We start from the raw sequence: 16,060 nt of genomic DNA, 5'->3' as shown, positions 1-16,060 counted from the left end.
CATATCGAATCTGAACATCGAGGTTGGCTTGAGTTTTGTGAAAACAAAAGCCATGACTTTCTCTTAAGGTGATTTGCTTCCGCGGCGAGCTTGGCGTATCGGCCCCCAACATCATGAATCTACTTTGATGCGCGATTTTTTATACAAAATATAGAAATTTTCTTCTATATATAACAAAGTTTTAATATTAAAGTGATTTAATTAGAAATTCAATACATCTTGCATTATGCGCTTTCTTAAACTATAGGATAATCTATAAAACTCTTATTTGTGTTCGTGCAACTGAACACAAATAACTTTGAAAACTACACGTTACAAAAGCTTGAATTATAAGGGAAATTAACCAAATATTTTTGTATAAAGTTATTAAAAGAAAAGTTAAATTTGAATTGCAGAAACTATCCATAATAATTAAGTTATAAAGTTATACGTCAAAGAGAACCCCCTTTATCGAAAAGATTAATACTACGCAGACAAATTTTCAGTGTATCCGATGTATGGATAACTGGCAAATATTCAACTACGACGACTAACTATTTTCAAAAATATTTGATCAAATATGATACTCAACTTTCTTAATAGTAGCAACGTTCAGTCCTTCACTGTACAAGATTCACAAAATAATTACTTACTGGATTGGAAATTGGCGTTTTCATTTTTCAGTTCATCATCACGATCTATCTCATTCTTAACCCATCCTCAAGGTTCCGGGATCTAGTGGCCCGCTTGCATGTCCTGTTAGATATAGCTGCCATGCAGGTAATAATTGTATATTGTAATATGACCTATAGTATATTGTAACAGGACCTATATGAATATAACATCTTTGATCAAAATAATAGTATGTTATTTTGGTCAATATTTATCTGGTATTTTTTTAAATACAGATAAAGTTCTTAGAATGATACTAGACTATCAGAATTTCGATAATGATCGTAATGAAGAAGAGATCTGATTAGTTGCTAATGTATATTCTAAAATGTTCCTAGTTGATGAAGTGTTGAGATAGGACATCATCACTTTGGTAAGACTAGTGTATACTCTATTGTCCCTTCAAAGGACGATGATCCATCTCTTAGATCATTGATGTTGAGACATCAAGATACAGTATACAGGTGCTCATTAGTGAATGAGTTCACTGAACGACTCACCGAGAACATCTAGTTGGTAATATACTTAACTGTCAAATAGTAGTTCTCAAGTGATATAGTACAAAGTAGTCTTTTGACCTGAGGCATGGTGCAATATTTTATATGTCAGTATAGTTGTACTTAGACTTTTACCTAATCACAATTCTCATTGAGTTGTGCATAACGGTTCTTGTTGGGTACATCTCGGGACACATGAAGATATTGAGATGTCAAGATAGGATTCGTCTCTCCTAATATGGGGGTTGATGTTATAAGATTGTTTGGTATAACTATAGCCTGAAAATCCTTGGCTGAGGTGAATAAAGATAAACTGAGTGTCAGTTTGATCTTATAGGTTATGAGATTAATATCAAAAAACACTAATCAAGCTAGTAGGGTTTGACAGTTTATCATACCTTAGGCTCAATAGTATGACATGATTTGACAAGGAGACCAGACTGTACGGTATTTATCACTGGGTGATCATGATAAAATTAGGTAAACATCTTGCAAACCTTTATCACAACTTATACCCGGGGTAGTCTTCATGTATAACTAGCACCTCTGTTGTACTTGTGGATATGATCCATTGCCTAGTCTTAAGTTGGGCCCTAAAGTCACACCACGCGCGTACTTGAATCCTATGAAATACAAATTATAGAGTAATACGTATGATTGATACACATATATGATTTTTACCAGATACACATAAACGGTTATATATATCAGTAAAATCAGAATGCTATGTGCATAAGAAATGAATTCCAATTTTTTCATATAGTTGACTTTTTGATCAACAGTTGACTTTTGGTCAACTGGTGGACTTTATTGTCATATGATGATATCTTAGTTAAAGATTGGAAAAGTATTGAATATTATATTTTTATGAATACGGTATTAATTATACTATGATTAATGAGTCATATGATGAGTCATTACGTAGTATGATTTGGGAACATGGTTTTAAGCATATAGTTTTAACATTTCATGACTCATGGCATGACTCATATGATGAGTCATTGTTTTTTATGACTCATGGCATGACTGATAGGATGAGTCATTGATGTGATGACATCTCTGTTTATATAAATATGAGCTCTCTCCCTTCTTTAATGGTTAATGAAAATTTGGCTAGTTTATATTTATTTTCCATAAGAGAATAAGAGAGCTCTACCTCTTACTATCTTCTAGCAATCTAGAGTAAGAGAAAGTAGTAGAATTCAAGAACCCCAGTCTGGATATCTTGCCTTGTGTCTTAAGAAGCCTCCAATTCTTTTCTTGTTCTTTTAGGTACCGTTTGGCAAAGGGTTAAGTGAGGGGTTAAGGAGACTTAACCCCTTCTTAACCTGCCAAACACAACAAATCTATATAAGGGTTAAAGTGAGTTAACCCTTCATAATTTGTCAAACATAAAAAATATAGAAGGGTTAAGTTAACCCCTCTAGAGGGGTTAAAATGAGTTAACCCCTCAAAATGAGGGGTTTACTAATACTCCTATTTAGATAGAATAAGAGTTAACCCTTCTAATTATAAAGAAAATAGTCAAAATCATTGTTATTCCCAAACACTAAAACTGATCATAAGGGCTAAAATAAAACTTATTTAACGGGTTAATAATTTAGTCCTTCGGATTATCAAATGGGCTAAGTACATTAACCCTTCTCTTTAACCCCTCTTCATTAACCCTTTGCCAAACGGGGCCTTAGAGCTTTTGAAGATCCACTACAAGGAGGTTAACTAGTACAAGAAGAATGAGCTAAGAGATGTTCGATCTACTATCGAATCACGCTTTAAAAGTATGATTTTGAAACTCTTAGATGCTCTCTTTTTATAGGGATCAAGTTAGATTTAATTAGAATGGTCTTGATGTAGATTTCTTGCTCCTCTACTGTTGAATAGCAAGTTCTTAATATGTTTCCTAATTTATTTTAGTAACAGGTTATTAGGATTCCTAATATGTTTTGGTAACATATTATTGTGATTCCTAATTTGTTTTGATAACGGGATTCCTAATATGTTTTGGTAACAAGTTATTAGGATTACTAATCTGTTTTGATTTTGATTTTAGAATTCCTAATATGCTTTTGGTTTTAGGATTTCTATATATATAGGAACACGTTTTAGGTTTGATAGCAACAAAGGAGATATTTGGAGCACAGAAAAGATGTATTTTATGAGCTATTGGTTAGGATTTTGTTTGGAGAGAATTATAGCTTTGTTGGTGAGATTAATTGGTGAGTTTGTTTGATTTTATAATCTCGGTTTGTACTCTTCTTCTCTATTAGTGAAAACTCAATCTCTTTCTTGTCCCGTGGACGTAGGCAACTTGTCGAACCACGTTAAAATTGGTTGTTTGAGTTTGTGCCATTATTTTTCATTGTTTAGCCTTCTCTCAGTGTTTGTTTGATTTGGTCTCTCGAAGCACATCGATTTGGTTTTAGCTTTCGCCACGCACAACAAGTGATATCAGAGCCCAATAAGTGGTATCAGAACTTGGGCTACGCTTGGGCTAATTGGAGGAGTAGATCGCTTTGGAAGTTCATCTAGAGATTCGGTTGGTGATAAAGGTGAGATTTTTCCTATTTGTGGATCCCGTTTCCGTCGTGTGGGGTGAGATCTTTTGGAGACTCTTGCTAGGGTTTTAATTGGAGGTAAAAATCTCTCCTTTATCAGTTTGGATCTATTCTTCATTTGTTCCGCATTGGTTTGTTAGTGTTTTGAGAATTATGACTGAGAAAGAATGATTTGAGGCTGAGATATTTAATTGTTGATACGGTGCATTGGATTGTTGAGAAGTTCCTTGACATGCATATTGAAGTCCTTTGAGCACATTGGTATGAGCAAACAGACCGAGGTGGAGTTTGACACTTCTATCCATCGATTGAAGGGTCTTCTAGATGGTGTTGATTCAGGCATTTGGGGCCTTCTAAGGAGGCATCATTGGAAGGTAATCGATATTTGATTTCTTATGTTGGAGATTGTACTAGGCATTTGTGAGTTGCAATCAAGTCCGGTTGGTTTGAAGTCCTAGTAGTCAACAACAGGTGGAAGTAGTATTTTGGCAGAAAGGTAATACGTCGTTTTGATTTGGGTAGGGGTTCTTTTCTGTATTTGTACCGAGCTCATGACAGTTGAGACACTTCATTGGAGAGGAAACATTAGGGCGACGAGATGAAATGACAGTTTAATTTGATGGGCCGTTCCTTTCTGGAGGAGGATCAATGTTTGATGTTGAGCATTGGTTTTGGTGTTCGGGCTTCGACATATTTGGGTCATCTTGTTCATAGATTGCTGACTGTTGTGTTTAGAGATTTTGAATCTAGTGGAGCTGCTTCAGATTTTGGGTTGCGTCGGATGTTTGGTTGCCTAGCATTTGGTCATATCGAGGATGTGAGATTTGATCTGATTGCACATTTAGGATTCAGAGGCTCGTTTGATTATCAGTTAGGAGACTCTAATTTTGTTCTGAGCAGGTATGTCACATTCGACTCTCAGCAGGTAGAGAGTGTTGATCAGATCATTGAGATATCGCAGCGGATGGAGAGTGATGCTACTCCACATTAGGTGGAGATTACTCTACATACTCCAGATCATAGTACATCGTTTGGGATTCCAGTTGAGGTGACATAGTTTGACGATCATTTGGATTTGAATGCAGATGATGAGTTTGTTTTGGATTCGAGTGCAGCTGGTGGACATAGTTCGCATTTGGTTTTGGGCATTGGTTCACCTCAGGTGGAGGTGTTTGGATTGTTTCACTTTGGGGCCATTAGGAGAGCTATCAGCCACATATTTAGTGATGATGTTGGAGAAGGGTTGCGAACTTTTATATTGGATTGAGGGTCTTTGGAGGCCATTGAGTGAACTACATGAATGCTTGATTCCTTGGGCAAGAGGATACGTAGGCAATCATTTATAATGCAGCCGATTTGGTGAGTAGATACCAACGTTTGGAGAGTGGTCACATACTCGTTTGGGTCTCGACTTGTTATGGATTGAGTCCGTCGTTGTGATTTTGTTTCACTTCGTACTGGACGCAACAAGTGAGACGTTTGGTTGGTATTGGTGTCAGCTCAGTTTTTGAAACACTTCACCGAGGTGGAGAATTATTGAATAGCAAGTTCTTAATATGTTTCCTAATTTATTTTGGTAACAAGTTATTAGGATTCCTAATATATTTTGGTAACATGTTATTGTGATTCCTAATCTGTTTTGGTAATAAGATTCCTAATCTGTTTTGGTAACAAGTTATTAGGATTCCTAATCTGTTTTGATTTTGGTTTTAGAATTCCTAGTATGCTTTTGGTTTTAGGATTTTTATATATATAGGAACACATTTTAGCTTTGATGAGCAGCGAAGGAGATATTTAGAGTATAGAAAAGATGTATTTTCTGAGCTACTGGTTAGGGTTTTGTTTAGAGAGAATTAGAGCTTTGTTGGTGAGATTAATTGGTGAGTTTGTGTGATTTTATAATCTCAGTTTGTACTCTTCTTCTCTATTAGTGAAAACCCCATCCCTTCTTGTCCCGTGGACGTAGACAACTTGCCGAACCCGTTAAAATTGGTTGTTTGTGCCGTTATTTTGTATTGTTTGGCCTTCTCTCGGCGTTTGTTTAATTTTGTCTCTCGAAGCACATCACTTTGGTTTTGGCTTCCGCCGCACACAACATCTACATGCTTAGTATTTTCGGATTTACATTCTTCCGCTTCGTATGTTTATATGATGCATGTGGCTTTTAGCTAGAAAATCCTTCATTTCCATCACCATGCTTAGACCAAAGTCTCTATGGTCTTCATTTTTCATGCGTAGATCTTCAAAGGGCCAAAATCTTCAATTTTTTACATAAGTTGCACTCATATACAGGTGGCACAATAAGACTATGTCCATCAATGAAGAAACAAGATGAGTCCTTAAGTATTTTTTGCTTAACTAGGCTAGAGGCAGTTCATTTAAGGGTTGGTTTAAAAGAAAACAAGTTTGAAAGCTAGAACTTTAACCCAAGAAAGCTAGTTCAACCCCTAAACTTTGGCAAACTAAAATTAGTTTTTGGACCGTGATTGTATCCACTATACCATTTTTCTGGAGTTGTCAAACACAACAAAACATCACAAATGCAAATCTAGACATCATTCATTAAAGTTAAAGCCTCTAATGAATTTTTCACCCATTCCTTAAAAAACGAAAGAGAAGAGCATCAACGTATGAGTTATCTAAGTTCTATTAACTTAGAAAGAACATTATTGATAATTTAGGTTTGTAGGCTGTCTAAAAATCAAAATAGATAGCTTATCCCCCATCAAATACCGATGATGGAAGTTACAATCTGACGACTTCCAGAATGCCATAATTTGAGGACTTTCACGTAGAAGGTTACAATCTGACGACCTTCACAACAACTAATGAAAGCCCCCAATTCAACAGCCTTCACAATAAACATCGGGAGTTACAATCTGACGACTCTCATATTTTCAAGGAGCCAAGACGAAGATTACAAGATGACAATCTGTGCAAAGCTCTAGCAAAAGAGACTACAAATTGACGGTCTCTTCATATTAGAATGCAGATATCTCTCAAACCGTAAGGAATTTGGCGAAACGGAGGAAGCGAACCAAAGCCTTCGGCTTGGTTCGGATGGCCCCGTCTCTTTTCATATATAATTCGTCCAATTCCGACTTACGGTTTGAAAGTTATGACATGTTCTTCGTAGCAAATTATGTTCTGAAGTCCGTCTGCAAGACCAGACTTCGTCAGAACATTGGACTTAGCTTGAAGCTCGCCAAGCCCGCCTAAGGTTCGCCTCTGCATTACAGAGTCAAAACGCACAGGTCGAACCAGCGTTATAACCTCAAAACGCAAAGGTTATCCTTGGGATATAACATCAAAACGCAGAGTTACGACCCAACTCTGCGTTTTTAGCCTAAAACGCAGAGTTCATCTCTAAAACAGCACGACCTGTGCGTTTTCAGCCTGAAACAGGCTCAACTCTGCGTTTTCAGCCTAAAACGCAGAGTTCATCTCTAAAACGCATGCGGCCTGTGCGTTTCGACTCCCAGCGAGCGCCCAACTCTGCGTCTCATCTTTAAGACGCAGAGTTAAGGTCCGAACGCAAGCGGCCCTTGCGTTTTCAACTCCCAGCAAGCACCCAACTCTGCGTCTCATCTCTAAGACGCAGAGTTAAGGTCCAGAACGCCCAGATTGGCGTTTTGACTCGTTCAAAGCACTAACAGAACGGTTTCAAAACCGTTTTCCTCACGATTTAGAGAGCTGTTTAAGAGGGGGCGGTTACACCCCACTCAGCCCATTGAGGAGCGGATTAAGGGGGTAGTTACCATCCTTAATCCCCTATAAATAGTGGGAAACTCAACTGAGTTCGGATCCTTCCTTTTTTTTTCAATTGAGTTCAGATCCTTCTTTTTTGGGCAGTAAAGAAGAGATCTTCGGCTAGCTTTTGAGGGGAATTGTGAGAGTTTTGGAGACCAGCAACAAGATCTTCTTCATCCTTGGCTTACTAACCGATTTCGGTTAAATCAACTCTTTCACAGAGTCTTTCTAAACTCGTTCTGAGTTATTAACTCGTTAAGAGTTATTTTTAAACTTGCCACGCAAGTCCTCCACAGCGTCAAATCGTGAGGAGAAGACTACGTTCCAGTGAATCAAGATGTGCGGATCGTCAACGGAGAGCAAACTCGACGCGAGCATTCGAGGGAGGCAGTGAATCAAGATGTGCGGATCGTCAACGGAGAGCAAACTCGACGCGAGCATTCGAGGGAGGCACTCCACCGTCACCGTGAAGAACCCAGAATTAAACAAAGGGGAGAATCAAATTCATTCTCCTCTCTTTTGTAATCGGAATCCAAATTGTAATTGATTTTGAGAGAATACAAGTCAAATTTTCTTTTATTATCTTTTTACTGCAAATTTCCAACAAACAAGGTTTGGACAAAATTTTGAATCAGACATATCCCAAAAAAAAATTATCAAAATAAACCAAGTTTCTGTCACATTGGCTGAAACTAGTCAATTTTGATAAATATTTGAGAAATTAGGCCAAGTTAAAAAAAACCATAAACTCTATGGGATTGAGAGTCCCGTAGAATTTAGCATACAAATTAACTCTACGAGATTGCTAATCCCATTGAGTTCAGAAACTTTTATTTTTTAAATTCGACATAGTTTTATTGATGTGGCTGAAATTAGATCGATTTTGATAAGTATTTTGCAAGTAGGTCAAAATTGATAATTTCTTTATGAAAATGTCAATTCTAAAAAAATATCCTTTAGGTTTACTTATAATAACTTGTCTTGTTTATAGGAATTTGCTTTTACAAGGTACACAAAAAGTTCCTTATTTGTGTGAAGTGATTTAGACATTATGTTGTCTTGAAAGTGTAGGATCCTTCTTGGAACTTTTCCTTGCTTATGTAGTTGAGATTGATAACTTCTGTAATTACAACTTATAGTTGATAAGTGTAAAATATTTAAACATTTGCATAACAAGTAACTAAAAGGAAATTTTAAATAGAGTACAAAGAGCGTGCCGTGTTAGTCACATTAGATAGTAATCACGCGAAACAAGTTATTATTCTCATCTACAAGATTCATTTAATAAAGATAATGTATCAATATATCCAATTCATGGACAACAGACAAAACTTCTAATGTGGTTAATTATTATCGAAACTGTCTAATCAAAGACAACACGCATTACTCCGCCTACTTAATAACAACATCCGATCATTTGTCGTACAAAATTAATGAACATCTACTTACTGGGATTGAAAACCAGCCATTTCCTTTCTTATCAAAACAACACACATTAAAGATGTTTCAGTTTACCATTGTTAAATCAACAATTATCTGCTCGATTCTCAACCGATCTTCATGGTTTAAAGCTCTATAGATCCGTCTGCATGTCTTCTATCATCCTAGATAGAAAAGACTAACAAAAACTTTCAACATTATCTTTAAACTCTCTTAAACTACGACGAACTCACTCAAAAACGTGTGCACGACCTATACAGCTTCAAGACCAAATTTCTCCCAAACCACAAAACTAAATACTGCAAGGTTACACTCATCTGAAAGCTAAAACCCAGAGTTTCAACATCCTTCAAACCCCATCAAAATCCATTAACCACTGCTCAAGTTATTCACCAAAGATTCACAAGGGAAAGCACACCCAAACCCTTCCCAAAAGCCTCATCCAACCCAAATCCATCCTCACCTCACCCTTCCTCTCTCTACCAACCGTTGATACCCAGAAGATCCAACGGTTGATATTCAAAACGAAAAAGAAAGGGATCCGCGTCAACTCTCCTCGACCAATCAGCTCCCAGTTCCGCTCCCGTTCCCTCAACCTGCCCAACTGCGCTATTTAAAACCCTCCGTTCCTTTCTCACATCCTCCATCCCTATTTTTCTTGTGTCCGAATTTCTTCTCTCTTCAAAAACCCTAACCCCTAAAATCCCATCAATGCCCACTGAAGAGACTGCTTCCCGATCGCCGCCAACGAGCCCACGGTCGCGAAAACCGTCGCACGAGGACCGCCGCCGACGCTGCCTGCAAGACAATGCCGACGACTCGAAGGCGACGAAAATCGAAGAAGGCGACCAAGGAGTCGGAAGCCCAAGGCTGCGAGAATTAACCTCGAGCTCCTGCGCTCACCCTCCGTACCTCGAAGTAAGCATCTTAATCGTTCCTCTTGTGGTTTATCCCCGCTCGTGTTGTTTAAGATCTTGATCAACGGTTTGTTCTTGTTTGCAGATATCTCAGAGGCGTCAGTTCGATGAAGGACAGGACTGGATCGAGCCAGTACGCTTACGCGGCAAGTCATAGGGACAGAGCACACAGGACAACTGCCCACCGACTTTCAAGAAGATCGCTCATGACCTTCAGCTGAAGAGAAGTTCACAACGCCACGGTAAGCTATAGCGAAGTCAAGGCCTTCACTGACAACAGCTCCCCCTCATTGCTCGACGTCTACCTGGAGAGTTATATTGCGCGTCTCCGCTAAAAACCAGCATGCAAAACCTAAGGGCAAAGCAAAGCCCGCCGCTGCAAGGCTAAGGCCAAATAAGGCCGCAGCAGCTGCTAAACCTAAGGCGAAGGTGGCAACCAAGACCAAGGCCCCGGCGGCGAAATCGAAAGCTCCGGCGAAGACCAAGGCCGCAGCGCCTAAGCCAAAGGCCAAGGATAAGCCCGCGAAGGTAGCGAAAACTAGTGCGAAGGACACGCCGTCGAAAAAGGCCGCTGCTCCGGCGAAGGCTAAGGCGTCTGCTGCGCCGAAGAAGGCGGCGACGAAGAAGGCACCGGCGAGGGGTCCTACGAGGTCCTCTGCAAGATCTCCGGCCAAGGCACCAGCCAAAGCTCCGGCAAAGTCACCGGCGAAGTCACCGGCGAAGAAGGCTGCACCAGCGAAGAAGGCGGCGGCGGCGACAAAGAAAGCGGCGCCGGCGAAGAAAGCGTCGCCAGCGAAGAAGGGGAAGTCGGCGCCATTGAGGAAGGTTCCAGCGAGGAAGGCGAAGAAGTAGGGAAATTTACTAGGGTTTTTTTTATAAAAAAGTTCAATTACCTTTTTTGGTTGTAAATTTGTGGATGAGTTAGGGGTATGTATGGAAAACTCATTATCTTTTGGGCTGAGCAAGGGTGGAGACATTTTTACACCTGTTTTCTGTTATATTCTCTTCTATGTGGGTGTGAGTGCTAGGGCCCCACCGTAATTTGTTTTGTTTTCTTATCGGATAGGGGAAAAAAGGAAAAAAAACTTTGGATTTATCGTAGAATACATTGATCTTTTTTGCTAATTAGTTATTTTTATTATGTGGATATTCGTCCTGATCTCCTATGTTAAATTTTTCTTTCTAGATTTTTTTGGTAGTGAGTTTTTATATTTTCATTTACTCCTCCCAATTCCCAATCACTTTCTAACTCATAATGAGTGTTGAAGGGAATATCAACTCACTAAAAGCACAAAAAGTTAAAGCTGTTTATTGAGCAGAAATGGTTTATTTTTTTTGATTTTAAGTGCAAATTGCGGTATTATCATGTGAAAGTATGGACAAATTTTCAAAACCGACCCCTTGGGGTTTTTATTTGCAAAAAACGACCGGTTTTGAAAATATTTACAAAAACCGACCCCAGGGGCTGAAAACAGGTCGGTTTTTGAAAATTTTTTTCCCAAACTTCACGGGAGTTGAACTCCCGTGAAGTTTTTCTCATAACAAAACTTCACGGGAGTTCAACTCCCGTGAAGTTTGGGAAAAATTTTTTCAAAAACCGACCTGTTTTCAGCCCCTGGGGTCGGTTTTTATAAATAAGTTTGAAATGGGTCGTTTTTTGCAATTAAAAATCCCAAAGGGTCGGTTTTGAAAATTTGTCCGTGAAAGTATTCGATTTGTCTGTCGTGAGAGCTACGGCGGTAATCTGTAGTAGTGAACAGAACAAAACCAGCGCTACTGACACCAAATCAAATGGCGACACGTACAGCGGTACGGGAGGTTGCTGGGTTTAGAAACACCTGGCCTGTTCGAATGTTCAGCAGGCACACCAGAACCCACGCCGCGGGGATACGCAAGAGTTTGTTTCTCAGCCTGCAGCCCTAATTTTTTTTTGGGGAAGCATCTTTTGCAGGAGAAATGGGCGGGAGTTTCAAAAGGTTTCCATCGTCAATGAAAACTTCCCCGTCTTTTTTCTCTTCTGTTTCTTTCTCGGATTTCCTTTCCCATTTTAATTTGCTGATAATTCTTGGCTTGAATTGTTCTCAGAGTGAGCGAAGGGAAAAGAACGGCTTTATCAGGTATATTCCTTTCCGAATTTGCCAGAGTTTTACTGAGATTATTGTAATTTTTTTTTTCTGAAATTCCTAAATTGGGAGAAATTATCATAAGGTTTAAGATCATTGCTATCAATGGAATTGTTATTCATGAACTGCTCTTTAACAAGTGTGGAGTGGAGTGACACCAGTTCTTGACTATCATTGAATCATTCCAGTGACTTAAGGTCTGCTTATAGAAGTTTTTTATTTGTTACAATCTATCTACATGAACTGTTTCGGTAATATACTGAGGGTTTGTGTCAATGTTTCTCTGGATAACTCTCGCTCTGGTAGTGCCTTTTCTCTATCTAATTGTTGCTCTCACTCTGACATTGGATTCATCGTGACTGGGATCGTCACATTGCATGAAAGCATTAGTAGTTCTTCGCTTTCGATTCACAAATGTGGTAAGAGTATAGTAAACTTGAAACCCTCCAGAGTAGTATCAGGTATGAACGTTTGGATTGGCCAATCTTTAAATAACTATGATTGGGATCGACACGTTACACGTGGTCATTAACAGTTTGTTTTTTGGAATCTGTAACTGCTCATGTCCTTTTATGGAACAATCTTTAAATAACTATGATCGCCATTGACACGTTGCACGGGTTCAGTAACAGTTTGTTTTTGGATTCTGTAATTACTCCTGTCCTTATATGCAACCAAACAGAAATTTGTTGTCGTTACTTGAGTTCTTGTGTCATTTGTCATTTGTGGGTTCCGTAAACCCCTATATGGTGCGGAACATGATTTAATCTTGTCTGGTTTCGCATTTAACAAGTGTTGTTCTTGATGTTCTGTTTTGTTTCGTTCTCTTTATCTGGAGGATACTTTAATGTTATCGCTTATTTGAATGCTACCCCGATATTAAAGTTGTCCCATTATAGATCTCAAGCATGGCTTTATAAGTGGAAAAATGAACTGTAATTGTCTTTTTTACATATATAAATATAACTCTTGTAAAATTGCTGAACAGATTTTACTTGGAAGTATCTAGGTGTGTTCGATAAATAACATTGAAATTGAATTAAGCAAGAAGCTAGTACTGGTCTTGCTTCAGATGTTCTAAAGCTTTGCTCTTTCTTGATTTCATTGAACTTCTTCCTATCTTCCCAACTGAGCATTAAGGAGAAGCTTAGTTGTGTTGTGCTATATTAATCTATTTCCTTTATAAGAGGCCAAATGCTCCATCATATTTCTTTTTCCTGTTTTCGCATATACCATTTCCAGTCCCTGAAACCCTCACCCTGTATTCATAAATCTTGCATTATGGCTCTCTTTCCTGGTATAGGAGTCTCTCAATTCCTTGATAAGAGAGGTCTGATTACTTGCGTTATGATGCGAAGTTGATTATTATTCTACTTCTATTCATCCAAACAGAATTTTGAATGTGAAAAATAAATATAGACACACGATACAATACAATCAACATAAGCACAGATATAACGAATTTTGAAACACAGGACATTTGTACTACATGGATATGGAAACTAATGTATAATATAGGCATGCATGCATACATGCACAGCACACCAATTCGGATATCACAGAATACGGTACATGGGTAAGACAAATCCTAAAGCCATAAGCTATGATGCACGGATACGGATACGGGACACGGATACGACACGGACACGGATACGGGATACGGCAAAATCTAAAAAAATAGGATACGGGGATACGGCAGGGAATTTTTTTAAAAATTATTATTATATATAGAATATTTTAGTCAATTAAAGTATTAAACTTGTACGTTAATTTTCATTCAAGCTTGCAAACTATTCAAACTTTCATACTAGTATATTGCATCACTAACAACTATATTACTAAATTTTATTTTCTTCTTTACAGGTTACAAATGGCGAATCAAGTTTTAAGTTTCAACTTTCAAGTCAACTAGTCGCACTAGGCATAGCTCAATAGCAAGAATCAATACTCGCACTCTCGCAATCTCGCACATGAAAACAAATCGTAGCACATTTTCAACAATTATGACCGATATGTATTAATAAGAAACAAGCAATTAGTTTTGCAAAAAACAGTTAACACTTAACAGTGATAATAATAATAAAAACCAGTAGTTAACAGTTAAGATAAATCTCTCCTTAAATCTCACTTTGTAAAATAGTTACATTTCAACAGTTAAACAAATCTCTCCTTAAATCTCTCCTATTATTAATCAAAATAGTCCACAAACCAAACTTTAATAATTACCTATTATTAATTAAAAATCAGTTTACTGACTTACTATCTCAAATAATTAACAGTTAAACATTCAAAAACATTGCTTTATAGTTAAATAAGAAACCATTAACAATTAACAGTAAATGGCTTAACAGTTATAGTTATATAAGTAAATGGCTTAACAATCAAAAAAAGAAACCGAAGCAGCAGCAAGAAAAGGAAAAAATGTGAAAAAAGAAACGGGAGAACAATGGAAAAGAAACGGGAGAACAGTGGAAAACTGAGCAGAAAAAAGAAAATAAAAAAACTTAAATGAAAACAAATGAAAGAAATAGTGAAAAAAAAGAAGGGAAACGATGAAAAATAAACCGAAGACCGAACCCAACACAAATAAAAGAAAACGGGAAGAGAAAGGGAGAACACCGAAGACCAAAGAGAAAGGGAGAGAACGAAAGCCCTAAAAAAGAGAACTTCAAAACAAAAAAAAACCCGGAAAATAAAAGAAAACTGAAAAAAGGAGAAGAACCTGCTTGCCGCTCTCTGTCGCCGCTCGCCGTCGCCCGTTGCCCGTCGCCTTCGCCCCTGCTTGCCGTTCTCTGTCGCCGCTCGCCGTCGCCCTCGCCCTGCTGAGTGGAGATCGCTGCTTCCTTTTTCTTTCGGGAGAAAGAGTTGGAGAAGGAGCGACAAAAAAACCCTAGGAACCGCTTCTTTTGATTTTCGGGTTCAAGTGGAAATCGGGTATGTACCCAATAACCCAATAACCCTAGCCACCGCTTCTTTTTTTCTTCTTTTTTTGCTTCCGTCGGGCGCAGCGGGCGTGTCTGAGCCGTGTCCAACTCCCTGTTGACCGTGTCCGGCCAACTTTGACCGTTGACCCGTGTCGGACACAGATTGACCGTGTCCGACACGTGTCGTGCACGTGTCCTGCGCGAATCGTGTCTGATTCGTGTCAGACACGGATTCGTGGCCTCTGGGGGAGTATCCGTGCTTCATAGGCCATAAGTTGCCGGTAAACAATAATAATATGGTAAATTGTGTGTTAATGTTTAATAGTTTGGATAAATAAGTTATTTTAATTTTTAATTAATAATTTAATAGTTATGTGAACATTCAAATTTTTTTTACAATCAACCAAATTCTACGGGTGCAACGTGTCTAGAATCAAATAAATTGTGATCCTCTCATTCATATCTCTTGTTTTTAACTTGTTACTCGCAAGTACATCTATGATATATCATCAGGACATCTAGCATAAATTGAAACTTTAGGATGCATCAAAGGATTACCCAGCAAGTATGCATTAAGATTGAATGTTTAAGTATCACTGTATCAGATATCTCCTTCATTGAATTTCGACACAATAGAAATCCATATCATAATTTCTCGGCTGTTTCTCTACTGCCCTAATTTCTTCTTCGTCAAACTTTCTCTTTAAATGGGCGTGAATTTCAAAAGGTATTTTTCCTTCATCTTTTAAGTCCCCCCCCCCTTTATTTTTAGATATCTCTGTCATATGTTAATGATTCCTTTTTGTGTTGTTCTTTTGGGTCATTGGGAAAAGAACAACATTATAAGGTATTTTCCTTTCTGATTTTGGGAGAATCTGTGATTATCTTAAATTTTTAATTTTTGAAATTCCTGAATATCAAAGATATTATCATGGTTTGAGGGAGATCCTTGCCATTAATGGAATTGTTATTCATGAATTCATTCTTACCAAGTATTGAGTGCCAGCAGTTCATGGCTATCTTTGATTTTTTATTGTGTTTCTGTTATAAAAATTATATGAGACTTTCTTTTTGTTGAGTGTTGAGTTCATACTGTGAAAGTGAAATATTATCTTTCAGAATGCCCCAATTTAGTGGGTTTTCTAGTGCGTAAGGTCTGATTTTATAAGCCCTTAGCATAACCTAGATGAACTATTTCAGTGA

General features: G+C 38.1%; 1 protein-coding gene across 1 annotated transcript; it reads left to right on the top strand.

Moving 5' to 3' along the window:
• On the top strand, positions 4,323-10,904 carry LOC109820927 (histone H1-like). Its single transcript, XM_020387122.1, has 3 exons — positions 4,323-4,603; positions 9,896-9,956; positions 10,153-10,904. Exons 1-3 carry the CDS (start codon positions 4,323-4,325, stop codon positions 10,660-10,662), a joined length of 852 nt encoding a protein of 283 aa, XP_020242711.1. The 3' UTR covers positions 10,663-10,904.

This window comes from Asparagus officinalis, chromosome 8 (genome assembly GCF_001876935.1).
Source record: "Asparagus officinalis chromosome 8, Aspof.V1, whole genome shotgun sequence".
In the NCBI taxonomy this organism is placed as follows: Eukaryota; Viridiplantae; Streptophyta; class Magnoliopsida; order Asparagales; family Asparagaceae; genus Asparagus; species Asparagus officinalis.
Note: the sequence above shows the minus strand (reverse complement) of the source record. Positions and strands in the feature narration are given on the sequence as shown.

Coding starts and splice junctions, on each gene's coding strand:
- LOC109820927 (XM_020387122.1), top strand. CDS start 4,323: ATGGGCCGTTCCTTTCTGGAGGAGGATCAATGTTTGATGTTGAGCATT. Junction 4,604..9,895: donor TCTAATTTTGTTCTGAGCAG/GTATGTCACATT, acceptor TCTTGTTTGCAG/ATATCTCAGAGGCGTCAGTT. Junction 9,957..10,152: donor CGAGCCAGTACGCTTACGCG/GCAAGTCATAGG, acceptor GCTAAAAACCAG/CATGCAAAACCTAAGGGCAA.